Raw genomic sequence first — 14025 nt, 5'->3', positions numbered from 1 at the left:
CTGTACTAACTTCAGAGTTTCGGGTCTGATAGTAAGGTTCTTGATTCATTTTGAGTTGATACTAGTACAGGGTGATAAACATGGATCTAGTTTCAGATTTCTGCAGGCAGATAACCACTTTTCCCAGTAATATTTGTTGAAGAGGCTGTCTTTTCTCCATCTTATGTTTTTGGCTCCTTTGTCAAAAATAAGGTGGGCATAGCTGTGTGGATTTATATGCGGGTCCTCTATTCTGTCCCACCAGCCCTTTTTTGTGTTTGGTATTTTTGAGATAGGGTCTCTTGAACTATTTTCCCCAGCTGGCTTCAAACTGCAATCCTCCTGTCACTGCCTTCTGAGTAGCTAGGATTACAGGCATGCGCTACTGGCTGACACCCGGCTTACACAAAGCCTTTTTAGATGTGACACAAAAAAGATGAATTGTACTTTTTAATTATTATTTTATCGCTTTTACATTTACTTACATGTGTTTACATTGTTTGTGCCACCCCTTCCCCAAAGCCCCCTCCAAACACCCCCCAACACATACTTCCAGGCAGAACCTATTCTGCCCGCTTCTTCTCTGACTTTGTTGAAGAGAAACCATAAGAGATAATAAGAAAGACATAGCGTTTTTGCTAGTTTGAGATAAAGATAGCTATACAGAGAGATTCCTAGCATTCCTTCCACGTACTTATGTATTGCAATCCACATTGGTTCATCTCTACCAGACTTCTTCACTACTTCCCAGTCACCTTCCCATAGTAGCCTCTGCCAGTTTAATAAGATTACTATATTTGCTGCTCTACAGTGAGCACATCAACCACATTCAAGTTTTATGATTCCTTCCCTTTCCCTATTCCTCACGTGCACAGTCTCCCCTTAGTGTGTGACCCATGTCCAATAACATTACTGCATTTGTTTTAGGTCTATAATCCGCATATTAGGGAGAACATGTGATTTTTGGCCTTCTGAGCCTGGCTAACTTCACTTAAGATGATGTTCTCCAGTTCCATCCATTACTTGCAAATGATAAAATTGCATTCTTCTTCATGGCTGAGTAGAATTCCATTGCATATAAATACATTTTCTTAGTCCATTTGTCAATAGTGGGGCATCTTGGCTGTTTCCAGAGCTTGGCTATTGTGAATAGTGCTGCAATAAGCATGGGTGTGCAGGTGTCTCTGGAGTAACCTGTGTCGCATTCCTTTGGGTGTATCCCCAGGAGTGGGATTGCTGGATCATATGGCAGATCTATGTTTAGTTTTTAAAGAAACCTCCATATTGTTTTCCAAAGTGGTCGTAATAGCTTACATTCCCTTCACCAGTGTATAAGGGTTCCTTTTCCACCCCCCCCCACATCCTCGCCAACATTTGTTGGTGGTGGTGAAGGACAGACCACGGGAGGTCAAGGAGACACTTCTCCTCCCTAGGAAATGCCCATTTGCATCTGAAAGACATCTCAATGCAAAAAGGGTATAAAACCCACTCCCCACCCTGACCCAGGGGATCACCAGTTTCTGGGTCCCCCTGCATTCTCCAATATGCAGTCTTTCCCTTCTCTTCTCTACAAATAAATTCTCTACAAATAAAATCTTTCTGACCTCTGCTGTTAGAGTCTGTCTGTGCTTTCATTCTCAGAGCAGGCTCAAGAACCCTGAGCACCTGAAATTCCTGTGCATGTCATCCATGCATCATATTTGGCGACGCACAAAGGGACCAGCCATCACCTGAGGTCGGTATAGGTTGTGTCAAACTGGAAAAGACTGCCTAGGAATGTGACCGTGAGCATCTGTCACTCTGGTGGAGTCTATTTTCCAGGAGAGACCCCCCCCCACCATGGCCTAGCTATGGTGGAACTCTCAGGTCGACCTTTTCTCTCTCTGTCTCTGTCTTGTTAAGGAGGGTTTCTCCCTTATAAAACTGAGGAAAAGCTCCGAGCCCATTACAGCTGTACGGCAGGCAATCTGAAGAAACTCGGACGCCAGGTGGGGGACTATACTGTACTGCCAATGTTATGTGGGCGGAACACCCGACTTGGTGCACCCGACTTCAGTGCACCAAGGCTTTTTTCTTTTTTCCTCTCCTTAAACTCTAACTCTCTCTTTCAAGATCTGACCTGCTTAAGAGGAGGTCTGAAAACAGCCAGTGGGAAGGAAAGTTTGTCTTCAAACCACAAAAGGTGTTCTGGCCGGGGCACTCCCCGGTGTCACTTAAAGGCTGGAGACACAACTTCCTGACCTGCCCTGAGACTCTAAAGGTGGCTAAGTCTCGGACCCCTCCAGCCATGTCTGACTGTGGCAAACAGACAATCAGATCTCACTTCCTTCATGGTTTCCATGGCCCAAGAGTGGAGGTCAACTCTTGCTTCCAGTGCTCCAGTACTGCCCTCGGGCAGGTCGACCTGGGTATCAGGGATGACCAATAATCCCTCATGCATTGAGCCTGGAAACTGTCTTTCCTCCAACCCTCAGCCTCTCCTTCCCCTTTCCCAGGCAGTTCAGGATGAGTGCCCCCTCCCCACTTTGCTCTAATAGCAGCGAGCTTCTTTCTTTAGGGAGTTTGGGAAAGATTCCCTACAGGCACCAGAAAGTGATAGTCTCCAATTTAGGCTTAACTGTCTTTGTCAAGGATCAGGTTAACTGGTTAAACAGGTTCCGCAGCCTGCCCTGGGGAGGGGGGGAAATGGTTAAAAGGCAAAAACCTTAGGTCTCCATTTTTGCCCCTTACTGGAGCAAAACACTTCAGATGCTCTTGCTCTCTCTTTTCATAAAAAGCATGTATGCCTCACAGAATATATAGGGGGACAAAAGTCTACTTCATCAGGAGTCCCTATCCATGCCTCCACAGGGGTCCTCCTTCTGGCCGTGCAAGCCCTCTTGGTTACTTTGATAGAGTTATTTTTTTTAAATTATAAGCATTCAGCTGATAGAGGAGAGCCAGGCCTACCTGGGTCACAGGGCAAAAAGGCAAGTCAAAAAAGATGAGAGATTGGTCAAAGATCATCTCAGGGGGGTGGGTGCAACTGAGATATCTATCTGTAAATCCTCCACAGCTTTACCCACAAGTGGCAGTGGAAGGAGCAAGGGAGAGCGGGACGCCCTCTCCCACCAGAGTTTCTCCTCATCTGGTGACATCTAGATAAAAGGAGAAACCTCTGTTAAGGTGACCAATTTTCCCTTGTTTCCTTTTTTAGATGGGAAATCAAGCCTCAAGGATCCAGGAAGGATCCCCCCTTGCCTGCCTATTAAAACATTGGAAAGATCTTGATCCAGAAAGTCTTCAGCAAAAGTGACTCAAGTTTTACTGCACCCAGACTTGGCCACAGTATCCTCTGGGAGATGAGGAAAGATGGCCAGAAGGAGGGAGCATTAATTATAATACCATTCTTCAATTAGATATGTTCTGTAAAAAGGAGGGAAAGTAGACCAAAGTTCCATATGTTCAACTGTTCTTTTTCCTGAGAGATCACCTAGGATGGCTAAACAAATGCAGGCTAGATACCCAGACCATGGTAACCCTTTGCAAAAAGCCCCCAAACTCCCTTGAACCAAAAAACCCATCAGCTCCCCCTCTTCCCCCTCACCCAGCCACCACACACACTAGACACTGTCCCACAGGACTCTACCCGCTCCAGTTAATTCCTGGAGGGGACAGAGCTCATGTTCCTTTTAGAGTGAGTGAACTTAAAGAAATAAAAAGGGATTTAAGAAATTACACAGAAAATCCAGATTAGTACATCCAGGCATTTAGAGAAGTCAGCCAAAACTTTGAACTGGAAAGTTGGAATGTTATTGCTATCTCAGACCCTCACTTCTCTGGAGAAACAGTGGGTTCTAGAGCAGGCAGTCATAGCTGGAGACAATTACCACTTAGATAAAAGTGGCCCTACAGGCCTGTCTCAGACTGGGCCCTCACAGGAGGAGGGGGGGGGGCGAGGGAGAAGAAAGACAAAGACATTGGATACCTAAAAGGGAACCTCAATTCCCAATTCCTATAGGAGATCAGGCAGTGCCTAGGTATGACCCTAAGTGGGACCCTGAAAATGACAAGGATGAATGGATCTGTAACCATTTCATCCACTGCATTCTTGAGGATCTAAGGACAGCCAAGGTAAAACTTCTTAAGTACTCCCAAGTCACAGCTATACAGCAAGGACCCTTAGAAATCCCAGTAGCTTTCTTACAGAGACTTAAGGATGCTTGACAAAAGCATACCAACATTGAATAGGAGTCACAGGAAGAGGAAATCCTAAAAGATAAATTTCTAACATAGTCAGCACCAGACATCCGTAAAAAGCTTCAGGAACTGGTGGCTGAAGGGAGCAGATATCTGGACCAATTGGTCCGTATAGCCACATCTGTATACTATAATAGGGTGTTAGAAAAAGAAAAGAAGGACCTGGAAAAGGAAAACAGAAAGGATAAGTGACAGGAGGCTATTATCGCAGTGCTCAGAGAGGCTCCCCCGGGGCAAAGTCCAAACCCAAGGACATGCTTTCAATGTGGACAGGCAGTCCATTTTAGGAGGGAGTGCCCCTGGAGAAAGCTACCTCCGTGACCCTGCCCCATTTGTTGGGGAAAACATTGGAAGGCACACTGTCCCTGGTTCCCAGGGGAACCAAGGCCAGAGCCTCCCACCCAATGACGGGTCCCAGGGCCTCCCATTCAGGCTCCTGTGACCACCATAAAAGCAGGGGAGCACTGGGTTTTACTCACGATTGAAAAGCACAAGGCCAGCCTCCTTATCGATACTGGAGCCAGCATCTCAGCTATTCCTTTCTCTACCGGACCCAGGTCCTCCAAGAAAATTACTGTTCAAGGCATGTCAGGCCAGCCTCTAGAGCATTATTTCACTCAGTGTTTAGCCTGCTCCTGGGGAGATTTCCATTTCTGTCACTCCTTTTTAATTGTCCCAGAAACCCCTACTCCTCTGCTAGGGCGAGACCTTCTATCTAAATTGGGGGTACAGCTACTTTTACCCCCAGGAGAGTATTTTTGTTTGCCCCTAATAGAGGAACAAGTAGACCCCACGGTGTGGACGGATGGACACACTGTGGGACGGGCACGAACAGCTGCCCCAGTCCTAATTCATCTCAAGGACCCCTCCTGGTTTCCCCATCAAAACCAATATCCTTTAAAGCCAGAAGTTAAGGAGGGGCTAATTCCCATAATCAAAGACTTAAAGAGACAGGGACTGCTAATAGAATGCTTCAGCCCATATAATACTCCTATTCTCAGTGTCAGGAAGGGACCTAACAAATGGAGGCTAGTCCAGGATCTCTGCCTGAGCAATGAAACAGTAGTGCCTCTCCACCCTGTAGTTCCAAATCCCTATACACTTTTAGCCCAAATACCTCCAGGTAACCGCTTACTACTCTGTCCTGGATTTAAAAGATGCCTTCTTTTGCATTCCCTTACACCCTAAAAGTCAACCTATCTTTGCCTTTGAGGACCCCACAAGAAGGTCACTTGGACTGTCCTCCCACAGGGATTCAGAGACAGCCCCCATCTTTTTGGGTTAGCTCTAACCCAAGACTTGGCAGAGTGGCAATATCCACAAGCTACTCTGCTACAATATGTAGATGACCTCCTGCTCTGTGGACCAAGTGAGCCTATCATTTCATGAGCCACTGAGTCCTTACTAAACTTCTTAGCAGACAGAGGTTATAAGATCTCTAAAGAAAAAGCCCAATTGTGTCAGTCTAGGGTTACATATTTAGATCTTGTCCTGGAGAAAGAAATGAGGGCTCTAGGAGAAGACAGAATCCGTCCAATCCTGATGTTTCCTCTACCTAAAACTCTAAAGCAACTGAGGGCCTTTTTGGGGGGTCACAGGACACTGTAGAATTTGGAACCTGGGATATGCAGACCTAGCCAGGCCTTTATATTAAATCCTTAAGTAAGCACAGAAGGATACCCAACCCTTTATTGAGTGGGATGACAAGTCAGAAAATGCATTCCACAGGTTAAAAAAGGCCCTTATGACAGCTCCTGCCCTGGGTCTCCCAGTACAAGACAAGTTTCAATTATATGTTTATGAAAAGGGAGGACTGGCCTTGAGCATGGTGACTCAGCTCTGGGTCATCACTCCACAGCCAGTAGGCTACTTAAGCAAAGAGTTAGATCAGGTAGCCAAGAGATGGCCAGGATGCCTCAGGGCAATGGCCGCAGTAAGCCTTCTAGTGCTTAAAGCTTAGAAACTTATCCTAAACCATTCCGTAACGGTTTATACCCCACACGACCTAGGGAGAATTTTAAACTCAAAAGGAGAACTTTGGCTATCTGACAGCCATCTACTTAAATATCAGGCCCAGCTTCTGGGAGGGGCAGAAATAACTTTAAGGACCTGTCAGAGCCTAAATCCTGCATCCCTTCTACTAGAGGCAGAGGAAAATCCTGAACACTCGTGTGAGGAGGTACTTATGGAAAATTATGCTGCCCGACCTGACTTAACTGATCGGCCCTTAAAAAATCCAGATCTAGAACTATACACTGATGGCAGTTCCTTTGTCAAGAATGGTGTCAGACATGCAGGGTTTCCAGTTGTGACAGAATTTGGCATCTTCAAATCAGGTCCTCTTCCACCTAATACAAGGGCTCAATTAGCAGAATTAGTGGCCCTAACAGAAGCCCTAAGACTGTCAAAAGAACAGAGAGTCAACATCTATACAGATTCTAAGTATGCCTTCCTGATCCTGCATGCTCGTGCAGCCATTTGGAAGAAAAGAGAAATGCTAACTACAATAGGAAGAGCTTCCCATAGAAATAAGAAAGGTTACTTTAATTGTTTTAGGGATAACAGCGTTAGTTGCAGCCCTTGGCTGGAATCAGCTATGTGCTAATTGCCAACCATGTAACTGCAAAAAACCTAATCAAAGTGGTAGAGGACACCTCAGACCAGGTAGGCCTTGCTATTAAGGACATGCAAAGGTCTTTGTCATCCCTTGACTGTATGGTAATGGACCACTGCCTGGCCCCAGATTTTCTTTTGGCCAAACAAGGGGGGGATGTGCCATCTCCAATACTTCCTGCTGCACGTATATAAACACTTCGGGCATTGTGGAGGAACGTGCAGATTACATTGTCCAACAGGCTAAGTGGCTCCAGGATCAGTCTCTTGAAACTCAGACTACTACACAGATATGGGACCAAATAAAATCCTGGTTCCCCTCCAGGACTTGGTTCCTACCCTTTCTGGGGCCTATAGTTGCCATTATTCTCTTGCTTGTGTTTGGGCCTTGCATTTTAAACTTACTTGTCAAGTTTGTTTCTTCTCACCAAGAATTCATCAAACTACAAATGCTTCTGGTGGAGATGAAAACGACCTACTACCAGGGTCCCCTTCAAGACCCCTCTCATGGTCAGCCCTGATGCTGTGGGCCCCTTCATCGCCCCCTGTCAGCAGGAAGCAGTTACTGAACAGACTTCATTGTCCCTATTCCTAACAGCAGTTAGCGAGGTCACTGAGAGGGGGGACTTGAAGGACAGACCGCAGGAGGTCAAGGAGACACTTCTCCTCCCTAGGAAATGCCCGTTTGCATCTGAAAGGCATCTCCACCATCAGGCAATGCAAAAAGACTATAAAACCCACTCCCCACTTTGACCCAGGGGATCACCAGTTTCTGGGTCCCCCTGCACTCTCCAATATGCAGTCTTTCCCTTCTCTTCTCTACAAATAAATTCTCTACAAATAAAATCTTTCTGACCTCTGCTGTTAGAGTCTATCTGTGCTTTCATTCTCAGAGCAGGCTCAAGAACCCTGAGCACCTGAAATTCCTGCGTATGTCATCTGTGCATCAGTGGTGTTCTTGATGATGGCTATTCTAACAAGGGTGAGGTAGAATCTTAGTGTGGTTTTGATTTGCATTTCCTTTATGGCCAGGGATGGTGAGCATTTTTTCATGTGTTTTTTAGCCATTTGGACTTTTTCCTTTGAAAGGCTCTGTTTAGTTCAGTTGCCCACTTCTTTATTGGTTCACTGGTTTTGGGTGAGTTTAGTTTTTTGAGCTCTCTGTATATGCTGGTTATCAGTCTTTTTTCTGATGTATAGGTAGCAAATATATTCTCCCACTCTGTGGGCGGTCTCTTCAGTTTAGAGACCATTTCTTTTGTTGTGCAGAAGCTTTTTAATTTTATGTAGTCCCATTTGTGTATCCTTTCTCTTAGTTGCTGGGCTGCTGGGGTTCTATTGAGGAAGTCCCTGCCTATACCTATTGCTTCCACAGTATTCCCTGCTGTTTCCTGTACTAACTTCAGAGTTTCAGGACTGATATTAAGGTCCTTAATGCACTTTGAGTTGATACTAGTACAGGGTGATAGGCATGGATCTAGTTTCTGTTTTCTGCAGGCAGATAGCTGAATTATATTTTATGAATTCATCACTTGACTCAACACAGCCCAGTAAAGAATTATTGAACTGAAAGCAGATCAATAAAGGAAAAGTGAGGAAAAACAACCAAAAGAGTAAGAGAATAACTATTAGGAAGCTGAGGCGGAAGGATGGTGAGTTTGAAACCAGCTTGGGCTACACAGCCAGTTTGAGCTTAGTATCAGTTTGAGACCCTATCTCAAAAACAAAAGAAAACAAGACAAATTTTTTAAACTTGTAGTGGTTATTGAGGAAGATGGAGGAGGGGAAGCTGAGAGCCATATTTGTTCTGAAGGCCTCACAATAGTTTGGCTGCTAGGTGGTATTTATCCAATAACAGCAATGCTCATAAAGTACGCAGAAACATTTATGGCTCTGCGTGTTCATTGCACACTTAAAATTTTGGCTTATGGTAAATGAAAACACTTTTTTAGAGCAAAGGCTTTTTTTTGTTATTATTTTTTATTTGTTTGGTTTCCAGTGCTGGGGATTGAACTCAGGGCCTTGTGCATGCTTGGCAAGTGCTGTACTACTGAGTTACACCCCCCAGTCCCTTAGAGCAAAGGCTTTTAAGTTAAATACTTGAGTTGGTATTGTCATTAAAATGTTTTACAATCACCAAAATCACTTGTTGAAATCATTTAAACTATTTACTACCTGCCCACAGGTAAGCTAGTGAGCAAAAACAGACATTTTCTAAATGAAAAATACTAATGGACAATAAACACATGAAAAATGTTCAACATCCTTAGCCATAAAGGAAATGCAAATCAGAACTAAACTGAGACTTACCTCAGTCTTGTTAGAATGGCAATCATCAAGAAAACAAACAACAACAAATGCTGGTGAAGATGGTGGGAGAAGAAAGGAACCCTCATACACTGTTGGTGGAAATGTAAATTAGTGTAGCCACTATGGAAATCAGTATGGAGATTCCTCAAAAAACTAAAAATAGGTGTGGCATGAGTGGCTCTCACCTGTAATCTTAGCTACTTGGGAGGCTGAGATCAAGATTGCAGGTTGAGGCCAGCCCAAGCAAATAGTTTGAGTGATCCCATGTCAACCAATAACTGGGTGCAGTGGTGCACACCTGTCATCCCAAGCTACAGGGGAGGCTAAGAGTGGGAAGATCTGGTTTCAGGCCAGCTAGAGCAAAAAAGTGTGTGCAACTCCATCTCAACAAAAAAAGCTGGGTGTGGTGTCACATGCCTCTTATCCAACCTACAATGGGAAGCATAAAATAGGATTGTGTTCAAGGCCAGTTTCAGCAAAATGCAAAACCCTATCTCCAAAATAACCAGAGTTTTGAAAAGGGCTGGAGGTTTGGCTTAAGTGATTGAGCACCTGCCTAGAAAGTGCAAAGCCCTGAGTTTAAATCCCATTACTGAAAAAAATAAACATAGAACTCCCATATGATCCAGCTGTACCACTTCTGAGTATGTACCCCAAAGAACCAAAGTCAGCTTACTGTAGACAAACCTGTATACCCACGTTTATCATGGCTCTATTTACAATGGCAAAATTTTGGGACCAGCCTAGGTGTCCATCAAAAGATGAATGGATAATGAAAATGTTGTATAGCTACACAATGAAGTTTTACTAAGCCAGTAAGAAGAATGAAATTGTGTCCTTTTCTGGAAAATGGATGGAACTGGAGCTCATCATCACTTTAAGTGAAACAAGCCAGTCCCACAGAGATAAGTATCACGTTTCCTCTCATTTGTGGGGCTGGGGAACAAAACAAAACAAAAACCATAGGTTATGAAAGGAAAACTGGGACTACCAGGAAGGTGGAAGGGAAAAGGGGGAGGGAGACCAGGAGATAAGAAAGAGTAATAGAGGGGATGAAAATGATCAAAGTACATTATATGCATGTATGGAAATATAATTGTGAAACTCCTTACTATGTACAATTTAACACAAGCCAATAAAAGCATTTAAAAATAACAATGAGATGCGAATTAAGCAATCACAGCTGTTAGTGAAAGAATAATATAAATGACTGACCTGGATTTTCCATTGACATGAAGACTGTTTCTCCTGAGAATGGAAATAGGGTAAGTGTGTCTTCATAAACCATTTTGTGTTTGAAGGTATATCCAGAGAAGAAAACGGATAAGAAGTCGGTCTGTGCCCCAACACTTAGAATGTACCAGTATGCCACTTCGTGCAAACAAACTGATAACTGCAGGCTATCAAAAACATAGCCATTGATGCCTGCAAAAGTAATGGGGAACAAGAGGTTTAGCAGTATCCTGGATTTATTATTTCAAATTATGATTGTCCCGATAGAATTAGAAATTATTATATATTATATCCATTACCTTACTCCCAAGAAGACATAGCATTATACTTTCCCAAGAGGTAGACTGCTAATACTAAATCAGCTGGGTCCCCAATTCCAAAATAAGGAGAGAGTCATAGACTATCATGTAACGATGGATTTGGATGGTATATTGGGGGGGCAGTTTGATGAAGAGCAAGGTATTTGTATGGTCTCAAAGTATTGCTGTACAAACTGCTTATTATTTGCAAGAGAGAAAATAGTAACTTACACAGAGGAAAAAAAACTTGGATCAAGTGATCAATGTCAACATCCAGTAATGTTCCAGATTCAAGGAAACAAAAGAGTAGATCTCTGTATGGGATGGGGAAAATGTTGTAAAAGACAGTGTTGGTTCATACAATTGGAATTCTGGCTGCTAATTGCAGAAATGTATCAGAGAGAAGTGTCCAGTATTTTATAACATCATTCTGATTATGCAAGAGAGAATAAATGTCTTTATTTATAGGAAATACATGACAAAACATTAAAAAATAAGGTAGCATGTATCTGCAACCTGTTCTCAAGAAGGAAATTAGTGGTAAAAGCAAAATGTTAAAAGTAAGTGAATCTGGGTAAGAGATATATGAGAATTTTCTGTGCTATCCTTGTAACTTTTTAAAGTTTTAAATTATTTCAAACCAAAGAGCTAAGCAAAAAAAACATTGACTTTAGTGTATAAAGGAAATTCTTTCATATATGTGCCCTTTAAATCCACTAACCAATGCTCCGACACTAACTTAGCATAGCTAATCAAGAATCAAAGTTTCTCCTAAAAAATAAGAATCAAAGCTTCTTTTCCTACATTCTATTAAGAGATGTTATAAACCTGTCATAATTTAAAGTGTGGTCTTAATGTATGTGAATATATCAGAGTCCAGAAACAGACAAAGATACAAGTGGAAATTTAATGTAACAAAAGTAAATTCCACATGGATTAATGATCTCATGTCATTTTGTGAAATATATACACACCTCTTTGGGGTATTGTATTAGTATGCTGGGGATACCATAACAATGTACTACAGACTGGGTAGCTTGCATAACAGAAACATCTCACAGTTTTGGAGGCTAAAAGTCCCAGATTAAGATGTTGGCAGGTTTGTTTCTTCTGAGGCCTCTCCTTGTCTTGCAGATGGCTGCCTTCTTCCTATGTACTTACAAGGTCTTTTCTGTATACTCATATCTGTGGTATCTCTGTGTGTCCAAATTTCCTTTTTTAGAAGGACACAAGTCAAATTGGATTTCCAAAGTAGTTAAACAAATTTCCATCCTGACCAGCAATATATGAGTTTTTGTTCTGCCACATTTTTACCAACGTTTGGTATGGTCAGTCTTTTTTGTGTGTGGTGCTGGGGAGAGAATCGAGTCCCTTACACATGCTAATGTGAGCTTTACAACTCTCCTACATCCCCAGCTCTAGCATAGTCTTTTAAAACTTAGCCTTCCTGGCATATGTACAGTAGTATCTCACTGGTATTTTTAAAATCTTATACTATACTATCCATTTTATTTATTAAATTCCTTTCTTTTTTTGGTTTTTTCTTTTTTGGTTTTTTAAGAACACAGTCTCACTACATAGTACAAGCTCACTTCTAACTCACTATGTAGCTGGCCTGGAGTTTGTTATCCTCCTGCCTCAGCCTCCTGAGTGCTTGGCTCACAGGCATGTGCCATCACACATAGCTTAAATGAATGAAGGCAATATCCTGTACTAATTGAAAAAATGAAAATGGAACTGAATGGACTAAAAACCTCAAAAGTTTTAGAACTGACAGTAAAACAACTATGACGCTGGACAATATTGACCACTATTACTAGAAATTCAAGCTAAATATGAGGCTCAACTTGAACCTAAAGGGCTAAATCTCTGAGACAAGAGATTTATGACAGAACGCACATACTGGCAGGTGAGTACAACCTACAGTATAACTTTTCAGGGTTTTTAGGCAGCATTTCCATGCATTTTGTTCAGGATTTTTAGTTACATTCAGGGGAAAAGATGGGGTGATGTCTATTCCATATTAAACAGATTCAGATCTTCAAAAGACATATATTTTTATTTTAAAGATGAAGTATAGTCTTCAAAAGACTACACTAATTATCCAGTAGCACTATGGGAGAATACCTTTGTACCCATAAGCCTTTTAGTAATAATGATCTCATAATTTTGCCAGTCCCATAGGTATAGCATGCTGTCTATCTCATTGGTATTGTATTTTGTCTTTCCCAGTGTAGCAATGAGATCGGTTTTTTTTATTATGCTTTTGACCATTCAGATTCCTGTTTATATGTATATATACACAAATGTATGTGATAGACTGAATTGTGTCCCCTGAATACATGTTGAAATCCTACCCCCATACCTCAGAATGTGACTAAATTTGGGGATGGTCTTTAAAAAGGCAATTAATTAAAATAAGGTCATTGAGGTGGGCCCTAACACTTATAAGAAGAGATAATTACAAAACAAACAGGTACAGAAGGAGACCATGTGAGGGAGAAGATAGCATCTCCAAGCCTAGGAGAGAAGCCAAAGAAGAAACCAAACCTGTGGACCACTTGATCTAGTATTTCCAGCTTCAGAGCTTTGAAAAGATAAATTTCTGTGATAGTTTAGGATGGCAGCACTAGAATACTAATACAATATATGTATTATTATATAATCATGGAGAACATGAGCATGGGATAGTTGGTAGAAAAAAAAATAAAAATAAAGGGAAGAGGCAGCCAAGTAAACACTGAAAGGAAAAAAATGTAACTGGATTTTTGAAATATGCATTACATTTTTATATTGATCAATAATGATTATCAAAGAAATATAACTCTTACATGACATTTAAATTCATTCATTATCTGGTGGCATCAGTTTTCCTTTATTTGATATCCACTGGACTCAAGTGATACTTTACTCACTGTGCATGATGTTGGAGGCCTGGAACTCTGGATCATGGGGCTGCACTCCAGCTGCACTGGGGAGAAAGCGCTGCATATTCTCTGTGAGGTACCAGCTTCGGTTCTCATCAAATACAGAAAACAGGATAACATTTCTCTTGTCTGACATCATCTGTTAATTACATGGATTGAAAGGGAGAAAAAATGTTACTGATATCTGTGAGTTAGAAACTAAAAGTCTGTGATGGAAGTTTTGACATTAAGGATCACTGTTGAGGAGTTATCACAGGAGAGGTCTTAAAGACAAGTGCGTTGGCCTGGGATAGCAGAAGACGCTGCAGTTTTATATCTCTAAACCATAAAAGCCTTGCCTCACCCCTACTGAATAAGCAAAGGCCCTTCTAGAGAATCTGTGTGGGCCCATGAAAATGGTTGGGAGTTGGACTCAAGTTCATATT

General features: G+C 42.2%; 1 protein-coding gene across 5 annotated transcripts in view; it reads right to left on the bottom strand.

Moving 5' to 3' along the window:
* The window catches only part of F8 (coagulation factor VIII), a 110639-nt gene that overhangs the window by 54645 nt on the left and 41969 nt on the right, over positions 1-14025 (bottom strand). For all 5 annotated transcript variants that reach the window (XM_074064187.1, XM_074064189.1, XM_074064190.1 and 2 more), the window contains 2 exons: positions 13589-13739; positions 10357-10566 (listed from right to left, as the gene is read on the bottom strand). In XM_074064187.1, coding sequence (XP_073920288.1) covers positions 10357-10566; positions 13589-13739 — 361 coding nt within the window. The remainder of the gene's footprint in view (positions 1-10356; positions 10567-13588; positions 13740-14025) is intronic.

The sequence above is a fragment of the Castor canadensis genome, chromosome X (assembly GCF_047511655.1).
Source record: "Castor canadensis chromosome X, mCasCan1.hap1v2, whole genome shotgun sequence".
NCBI classification, from domain to species: Eukaryota; Metazoa; Chordata; class Mammalia; order Rodentia; family Castoridae; genus Castor; species Castor canadensis.
This window is presented reverse-complemented; position numbering and strand designations above follow the sequence as displayed.